Below are 9,640 nucleotides of genomic sequence, written 5' to 3'. Positions count from 1 at the left end.
AGGAACGACAGATTAAAGCATGTGGAATCCTTTAGACGTTTCTGCTATGTTGTGTTAAGAGACGGTCGAACACAGTTGAATATCTCGATGACCTTTAAAGTGGCGGAGCATGACTACAGGATTTTTGCAATGACAGAAACTTTAATCTGTTATAACTGCGGGGCATATGGTCACACCAAATATTATTGTCCTGGAGGGTAAGAAAGAAACATATGCTGCAGCTGCTGCTGATGGACTGGGTCATGCGACCGCAACTACCACAGGCAGGTTGAGTAACGTGACTGTAGAGGCTGCAGGTAAACCAAAACATGTGACTACCCCTGTTGAAAAGGAATTGGGCCACGTAAATACGGATGCCGGAGGAGGATTGGGTCACGTGACTGCAATGGCAGAACCTCCCCTTCTAACCACAGCTGTGTTGGTAGATTTGGCAAACCAGCCACAGATAGACAAACGACATACGTTAAAATGTTCAGGTGGGATTGGAGATGGTGTCGTTAGTAACCAAGTTGAAACAGCAGAAGGGCTGGAACCCTTGGAGTTTTTTTCAGTGACGACGATAAAGATATGGAAACTGCTTCAAGGAGAGTTTTGAAACGGCCCAACATAAGCAATGAAAGTAATTGTAAAGGCAGCAAAGTGTTAGTAGTCCAAGAAGATGGTGGTCTCGACAAGCCTTCACATACTGAACGGAATGGTGAAGCACTAGGAGATGAGCTTCCACTCATTGCTAATGTTGAAGGAGATGAAACTATGGACAAGAATGCTTGCATGCATGAAACGGAAAGCTTGGTTATCGAAGATAACAGTCAACTTGAGACACATGACAAAAAAAAAAAAAAAATTGACAGTGATGAAGAAGAAGATTCCTCCGTGCAGTGCCAACAGGAAGAAAGCACCACTTCCGATACAAAAGGGGGTCAAGGAACACAACTACAAGTAAACAACACAGGTGTGGTCTCCGATGAATGGTCCTCCTCCTTAAGTGAAACTTCGGGGTCACTGCAGGGGGATAACAAGCAAAACGTAGTAGTAAAGGAGGAAATTGTTAGGTTTCTAAACGAAACCTTCAGGCAACGCAAGGTGCAAATTAAGGATTATTTTCCTGATATTAAAGTTTTCATTGCGACTGCAAAACGTATGATACAGAGGAATGACGACTCTGTGGAACTTTCTGAACCACAATTTCAACGCCTCAGGAAAGCTTTGACAAAAGCAAACAAAGAATTGCAGGAAGTAGTTTCTTTTTAGTGCCTGGTCCTTTCTCACCTAAACTTCGACAATGATGGAGTTAAAGATTGCAACCCTGAACATGAAGGTGGGTCGAGCCCCATTGCGAAGAATTCAAACAATCCAAGCTTTAGAGAGAACAAAGGCTGATATTATTCTCTTACAAGAGACCCATGCTACAAACACTCTAAAAACTGAGTGGGAGAAACTTTTTACAGGGCAGTGGTTCCTCAGCGGGTTTCCCACACCCAAGGCTGGGGTTGCCCTGTGCTTAAATCAATAGTTTTCCGCACAGTAGGTTTCCTTCAAGGAAATACACAATGGGCATCTCATATCTGTGGAGTTCTAGTGTAATGCACAAAAAATAATTGTGGTGAATGTCTACACTCCAAGTGATCCTATAGAAAGGAAACTTTTCTTTCCTATTTTGGAAGAGTTCATTAAAGACCAGGACCCGACTGCGTTTGTTTGCTTTGCTGGAGACGTTAACTGTACTATTCGCCCAGAAGTTGATAGGAATGGTCATGAGCCCCATGTAGCCTCAAGTAAAGGGTTGAAGGACATCATTAAGAACTATTGTTTTACAGACGTATGGAGACTACAACACCCATATCTGCATAGCTACACATGGTGCAGATGTCAGGACGGGTTTATATCAAGAGCAAGACTTGATAGAATATATGTCAATAAGCCGATGCTAAATGCTATAACTACATCCCAAATTCTACTAACCGGTTTTACAGACCATAGTTTAGTTGTACTTTCCTTTAAATTACCATTGCCATCAACTGGCAGTGCATATTGGACCTTGAATACTCGTCTTTTAAGTGACAAAAAATTTAGACTATTTTAAGGCTGTGTGGAAAAAAAATTTGCACTTCCAAGTTTGAGCACGCAAACCTCCGAATGTGGTGGGACCTCGCAAAGTCCCAAATAAAATCCTTTTGTCAGCAATATAGTTTATACACAACTAAGGTGGAATCTTACTCAATAGAGTTGTTGAAATCTGAAATTGTGTCTTTAGAGGGGAATAATTACGACGCTGGGAAGGACACACGAGATCATCTGTTATGGGCAAAGGGAACTTTGCTAACAGAAATGGTTAAACAAAGGGCAAAAGGTACCTTGGTACGAATGAGGATGAGCAATCTGACACTTGATATGCCAAATAAAGAATTTTTCAAATTAGAGAACTCTACCAAGAAGTCTCAACAAATTCATAGCTTACTCACTCCAAATGGAGTCTTGAAGACATCCCAACAAGGAATCCGGGGTGTCTTAAAAGATTTTTACTCAGACCTTTACTCCCCCAGGAATGTAGAACATGGAATGACACAGCAAGTGATTGCTGGACTTCCAAAAATTGAAGAGGACCAACAACGAGTGCTCAACTCCTTCATCACGGCCGAGGAACTCGAAACGGCTATGCGAAGTTTATAAGACGGGAAGGCTACTGGGATTGATGGCTTACCTGGAGAATTTTACAAGACCTTTTGGAGGTTATTGGACCTGAGTTGCGTGATGTTCTCGACGAAAATATTCGCGCTGGAGAATTGCCACTGTCATGTCGGAGAGCAATTGTATTGTGTGCTTTATACCCAAAGCTGGTGACCTTCAGTTCGTTGAAAACTGGCGACCTGTATCGTTATTATGTGCTGATTATAAGATTCTCTCGAAAGTTCTTGCAAATCGCATGAAAGATGTGATCGGTTCTCTCGTACACACGGACCAGACCTATTGTGTGCTGGGAAGGTCTATACATGACAACATTTTTTTAGTAAGAGATAGTCTTTCTTGCAATAACTGTTTGTTTGATTATGGGCGAGTATTTATTGATCAAGCGAAAGTGTTTGACTGCATTAATCACCAATATCTTTTTTTCTGTCCTTGAAGGGATGGGTTTTGGGAATTCGTTCATATCGTATGTGAAATTATTGTACTCTGGCACTTACTGCATGATAAAAGTTAACAATAAGTTATGTTCCCCCTTTCCCTTTCGGCGAGGCATTCGTCAAGGGTGTCCTCTTTCTGGCTTATTGTATGTGATAGCGCTGGAACCTCTCTTGGTCTCCATTCGGCAACAAATGCCCAGAATAATGGAGGCGTAGAAGGTCCAAGGTTTGTGTTGACTGCTTATGCTGATGATGTGTGTGTATCAATTAGAGACCAAAACAGTGTCTTATGTTTCAGACAATGTTTGGGAAAATTCTCCGCAGCATCTTCTAGTGAGGTTAATTGGAACAAAAGCACAGCCCTATGGTGTGGTCATAAGGATCTCTCCTCAATACCACCACCTCTACTCCCACAGGGTATGGTATGGAAAAATGATGGGGTCAAATATCTCGGAGTCGATCTTGGCAATCCTGAGATAGAATCGAAAAATTGGGAGGGCATGGTTGAGCACATTGAAAGTCGGTTAAAAACATGGAAAGGACTACTTAGGTCCCTGTCCTATAGGGGACGTAGTCTGGTTATCAATATAATCTAATAGCAGCTAAGTTATGGCACAAAATGATTGCCTTACAGCCACCCAAAGGGAAAGTCCTTGCCATCCAGCGAGCACTGGTGAATTTCTTCTGGAGTGGCTACCACTGGCTACAACTGGCCATATTGTACTCTTCTCGGAAAGAGGGTGGCCAGGGCGTGACGGACATCTCGGGCCGAGTCACTGCTTTTCGTCTACAAACAGTGCAAAAACTGCTGTTCACTGAACGACTGCCATGGCGCCCCTTTGCTTTCTTTTTGCTACAACAGGCTGGAGGATTGCTGTATGACCGACGACTTTTCTTGATTGACCTGGAATGGATTCACCTTGGCTCACTTCCAACTTTTTACCAAAGCTTGCTGGAGACTTGGAAGGGTTTTAGTGTCCACCGTTTAATTGATGCTTATAACTGCAGAATGTTCCTCCAGGAACCTCTTTTCTACAATCCATTTCTCCCAGGTATTCCTCAGAGTAATGCCTTGATCAAAAATTCCGTACAAGGACGAGTCAATAAAGTGTGCGATCTCAGAGATTCAGCAGGACTGAAATGGAGACCTGTTGGGGAAATTGCAGCAAGCCTGGAGTCAAGATCGCTTCGACTCGTAGACCAAGTTATCCGAAGTGTGATGAGGAAATTCCGACTGCTGAATATTGGTTGGGAAGGTGTTGGTATTGAGGAGGATTTTAGACTGGGGTTTCCCGAAATTAAGGTGCTCCCACTTGTTCACAAAAGCAGTGATCACTCCTCCCCCCCTTTCACTTGTAAACTAAAACTGGGCTTCATGATCTCTGTAGACAAAGACAAACAGTATTATCCCCTTTTGGATCAGCACGTATAGCAAGGTGGTCAGAAAAGCTCGGACCTGGGTGTCCATCAGCTCCATTGTGGCCAGTGATGTACACATTACCGATTTATGGCCTATTTGCGGATATACAATGGAGACTAGCCCATTGGGCCCTCCCATCCAACACCCTGATACACCTTTTCAATCGCTCAGTGCAAGTCACTTGTCCTTTCTGTGAACACAAGGAGGACCTTTTTCATGCATATGTACAATGCAAGAGAGTAAAACCTCTTCTTTCTTTACTTTCAAACCTTTCTCATAAACTGTCCTTTCCTTTCACTCTACATAGGTTTGTTTTTGGGGTACCTTTTAGCCCCCCATGCAAGGATTCTGGGGTCTTGCTTAATTTCTTGGTGGCTGTTGCAAAATATAGTATGCATAAATCTCGGAAAATTAAGATTGATAATGGTCATAGGTCCAATGACATGCCCATTTTTGAAGGGTTCGTTGAAGCAAGACTGAAGTTAGAATTTAATTATGATGTAAGTATGGGGAATGTTAAGCTTTTTGAGAAGAAATGGTGCTGTGGTAATGCTTTGTGTCTTGTGGATAATTTGGAATTGGTGATAACCTTGTAATGATTCAATGGACGAAGATGCCTTTTTGCATGTTGCAATCAATAAACGGTTTTGCAAATCAAATCAATCTCCCTCTCTCCCTCTCTCCCTCCCTCCCTCTCTCCCTCTCTCCCTCTCTCCCTCCCTCCCTCCCTCTCTCCCTCTCTCCCTATCTCCTTCTCTCCCTCTCTCCCTCCCTCTCTCCCTCTCTCCCTCTCTCCCTCCCTCTCTTCCTCTCTCTCTCTTCCTCTCTCTCTCTCTTCCTCTCTCTCTCTCCCTCTCTCTCCCTCTCTCTCTCTCCTCTCTCTTACTCCCTCTCTCTCTCCTGACTCAGATTTGATTTTTTTTTTTATAGGCATACTCACTGGTGGACCGTGAGGTTGGGTATTGCCAGGGTACAGCTTTCATTGCCGGCCTTCTCCTCATGCAGGTATGTCTCGATATAAAGATGATATCTTTGAACTTCTCCCAGTTTGAATGGTGGATTTTTTTTAATTTTATTTTTTTGCTTGCACTCTCTGAGTTTCTTTTCTTATCAGTGTCCAGCGCCTTCAGAAAGTATTCATACCTCTTGACTTTTTCACATTTTGTTGTGTTACAGCCTCAATTTAAAATGGATTAAATAAAAAAGAAATTGTCACCAATCTCCACAAAATACCCCAAAATGACAAAGTGAAAACATGTTTTTAGAATTTTTCCAAGTTCATTAAAAATGAAAATCTGAAATGTGTTGCATCAATAAGTATTCAACCCCTTTGCTGTGACACTCCAAAGTGAGCTCAGGTGCATCCAATTTCCTTTGATCATCCTTGAGATGTCTTCACAACTTGATTGGAGTCCACATGTGGCCAATTCAAATGATTGGACATGATTTAGAAAGAAACACACCTTTCTATATAAGGTCCCACAGTTGACAGTACATGTCAGAGCAGAAACTCCACCATGAAGTCCAAGGAACTGTCTGTAGAACTCAGAGATGGAATTGTGAGGAAGCAAAGATCTGGGGAAGGGTATAAAACAATTTCTGGTGTTGAAAGTTTCGAAGAGCACATCATGCTATGGGGATGCTTTTCAGCGTCGGGGACTGTGAGACTTGTAAGGAGAGAGGGAACAATGAATTGAGCCAAATACAAGCAAATCCTTGAGGAGAACCTGCTTCAGAGTGCAAAAAGACCTTATACTGTGGCAAAGATTTACATTCCAACAGGACAATGACCCCAAGCATACAGCCAAAGCAACACTGGAATGGCTTCAGGACAAGAACGTGAAAGTCTTTGAGTGGCCCAGCCAAAGCCTAGACTTGAATCCCATTGTGAATCTTTGGAAAGACTTGAAGATTGCTGTTCACCAACACTCCCCATCCAACTTGACAGAGCTTGAGCAAATCTGCAAGGAAGAATGGAAGAAAATCTCCAAATCCAGATGTGTAAAGCTGATACAGACAAACCCAAGAAGACTTGAAGCTGTAATCATTGGCAAAGGTGTTTCTACAAAGTATTGACTCAAGGGGCTGAATAGTTATTGATGCAAGACATTTCAGCTTTTCATTTTTAATCAATTTGTAAAAATTTCTAAAAATATGTTTTCACTTTGTCATCATGGGCTATTTTGTGGAGATCAGTGACAAAAAAAATCTATATATTAATACTGAAGGACCAATTTTGTGCTCCTCCTCGCGGTCGCGTCACGTTTTTCTCGGTACTGTGACCTGGACTGAAAGAAACTTCGTACCTGTAAGAGCGCGTCGCACATAGTGGCAATAGTCAACCTTCAACTCTGAAGCATCTATATATTTATACTGAAGGACCAATTTTGTGCTCCTCCTGTTTTCCATGATTTCTAAATTACCGAGCCAAGCGGTCGCGTCAGGTTTTTCTCGGTACTGTGACCTGAGAAGTTTTGATACGGTGTTTGTACGTCAAAGTAGACACGTGCACAAATCGGGGGACTTCTTCACAAGGAGTCGTGTAGTGTACACCAAAAATGTCATGTACAAGGACGTTTTGTAGGCTTCATTAGGTAAGGCCATGGAGTTCATCGACTGGGATCCGGCTCTTACAAGAGCCGCCACTGGTTGTCATATTGGGCTCATGGAACGGAATCCGTCTGTGACGGGGTTTCGGCTAGTTTAAATTAATCCATTTTAAATACAGGCTGTAACGCAACAAAATGTGACAAAAGTCGAGGGGTGTGAATACTTTCTGAAAGCACTGTAACTCCTGTGATTGCCACTTCCTATTAAACTCTTGTTTTTATGTCCAAATTTGCGGGCTGTATTTACAGGTTTGGAATCTACTTTGACAAAGTATGAACAATACTTTTAAAATTTATCAGTTGTCTGTTTTAGATATATCAGACATTCCTTTTAATGCTTTTGACACCTTAAAATAATTCCTCCATACAAATCTGAAGCATTTATTGCCTCATGATTAAGACAAGCATGTAACCTTCACTGACAAAATTATTGTACAATGGTATGAATCGCAAAGCTGAATGATTAACATTGTGCCCAGATGTTTTTTCAGCCAAACTTCAAACGCACAAACGCAGTTTCCTGTATTTTTACACAATTTCCCAGTGTTTAGAATTACATTTTAAAATACAGTACATGTTTTCTGATGGTTCAGAAGCTGATACCTCGACAAAACTACTGAATTGGCTATTATCCAAATAATAAGGATGAGATAATGCATCCCTGTCGAAGATCTGCATGAACTTCAAAAAACATGTGTTACCTGCTTTAGGATAGACATAACATTCAGCCATTATAGATATATTTGGTTAGTCTTTCACTGTCTGGCAGGATGGCCTAGAGGTACACACGCTCACCTCAAACCTGTCCAGCCTGGATTTGAATCCCGACTCGGCTATAAACTGTCATCCCGGTGTTTCACAGGCAGAGTGATTCATCAATGTGTGTGCCGTCCCTCGGATAGACGTAAAACTGGGTGTCCAGAGCAGGTGTTCAACATGGACGAGGCCGGCCTGTTTTGGAAAAAAACGCCCACGCAAACTTTTATCTCGAAGCATGAGGAGACAGCATCGGGATTCAAGGCCGCAAAGGACCGGATATCTCCTCTTCTCTGCACAAATGCAAAAGGGGACTGTATGACGAAGCCTATGATGATGTACCGTTCCCTGAACCCGCATGTAATCAAGGGCAAGAACAAGCACACGCTGCCCATGTTTTGTAGGGTTAACAGGAAGGCATGGGCGACGGCAACAATTTTCATGGACTGGTTAATAACTGTTTCGTCCCTCGGGTGGAGAGGTACTGTACCTTGTGGAACAAAACCTTGCGTTGAAGGTTCTCCTCGTTGCCAATGCTCCTGGCCATGTTGGGGACCTGGAGGTGGCCCACCCGAACGTCGAGATGATCCTCCTGCCGTCCATCACTACCTCCTTGATCCAGCTGCTCAACCAAGGGGTAATTTTGACTTTAAAAAACATATAGCCGCCGCACCTTTTGCTGCATTTTGGATGCAATGGACCCAGAGCACACTGTCGAGCAGTATTGGAAAGAGTTCAACATAGCCTCCTGCATTGGCGCAATCAAAGAGTCACTGGACAAGCTGAAAGCCTCCATCATCAATGCCTGCTGACACAACCTATGGCCACAGGCAATGAAAACTTCAGACACTTTCTCGACAACACAGAGGAGAGGCATAAAATTGTCAGGTTGGCACGGCAGCTGGGAGGAGAAGGTTTTGACGACATGGAGCCTGAGAAGTTGGATGCTCTTATCACCTTGCATGCTGAGGAGCTCACCGAGGAGGAGTTAGGAGCCATTGCCAAGGTTTCTGAGGAGGAGGAGGAGGAAGTGGGCAGTGAGGAGGGTGAGGAGTCGAGGTCCAACCTCACGGTCTCATTCTGGGTAAGATACTGCAAGCTATGTGGTCAGTTACTGAGAAGCTATTAGATGCTGATCCAGTCATAGAGCGTTACCTCAAAGTCAAGAGGGGGTTGGATGACGTGATGCTCCTATATAAAGAGCTACATCAAAATCAACAGCAATCTACCAGGCAGCTCTCAGTCACGGAGTTCTTCCACTCTGGTCTGTCCACCTCAGGAGCACCAGCACCCTCTCCTGCCTATCCTGCCTCTCCTGCATCCCATTTGTTGACCGACTTCAGGATCCTCATCTGCTTTAGCACCCTCATTTACATTCCTTTTGATGCACGATTCATCAGCACCCTCACCTCTGTGGTCTTCAGTGGACTCCACTGAGCTCACTGGATTTTAAAACATCATCATTTCAAAAGTTGTGTTTATTTATGCAAATAAAAAATTGAAACGGTACCTGCTGCTGCTGCTGCTGTTGTTGTTGTTGTTGTTGTTGTTGTTGTTTTGTTACTTTTACCGTACGGTTGCTTAATCAGTTTTAATAAACTGTTTAATCGCATTCCTTCAATAAACATTAGAAGCGATACGTGGTGTCTTTTTAAAAAATTATTATGTATAAGCATTTTTTTTGAAACGAATCATGTGCATTCGCGATCAAAAATATTTTAAACTTTTAAAAG

The 9,640-nt window shown here is 42.9% G+C and overlaps 1 protein-coding gene across 1 annotated transcript in view; it reads left to right on the top strand.

Annotated features, from left to right (window-relative positions):
* The window catches only part of LOC147034764 (ecotropic viral integration site 5 protein homolog), a 124,269-nt gene that overhangs the window by 37,293 nt on the left and 77,336 nt on the right, over positions 1-9,640 (top strand). Inside the window, exons 7-9 of the mRNA XM_085855864.1 lie at positions 3,447-3,544; positions 3,757-4,425; positions 5,473-5,547. Coding sequence (XP_085711990.1) covers positions 3,447-3,544; positions 3,757-4,425; positions 5,473-5,547 — 842 coding nt within the window. The remainder of the gene's footprint in view (positions 1-3,446; positions 3,545-3,756; positions 4,426-5,472; positions 5,548-9,640) is intronic.

This window comes from Eptatretus burgeri, chromosome 1 (genome assembly GCF_056783735.1).
Source record: "Eptatretus burgeri isolate ZD-2024b chromosome 1, Ebu_testis_v1, whole genome shotgun sequence".
In the NCBI taxonomy this organism is placed as follows: domain Eukaryota; kingdom Metazoa; phylum Chordata; class Myxini; order Myxiniformes; family Myxinidae; genus Eptatretus; species Eptatretus burgeri.
This window is presented reverse-complemented; position numbering and strand designations above follow the sequence as displayed.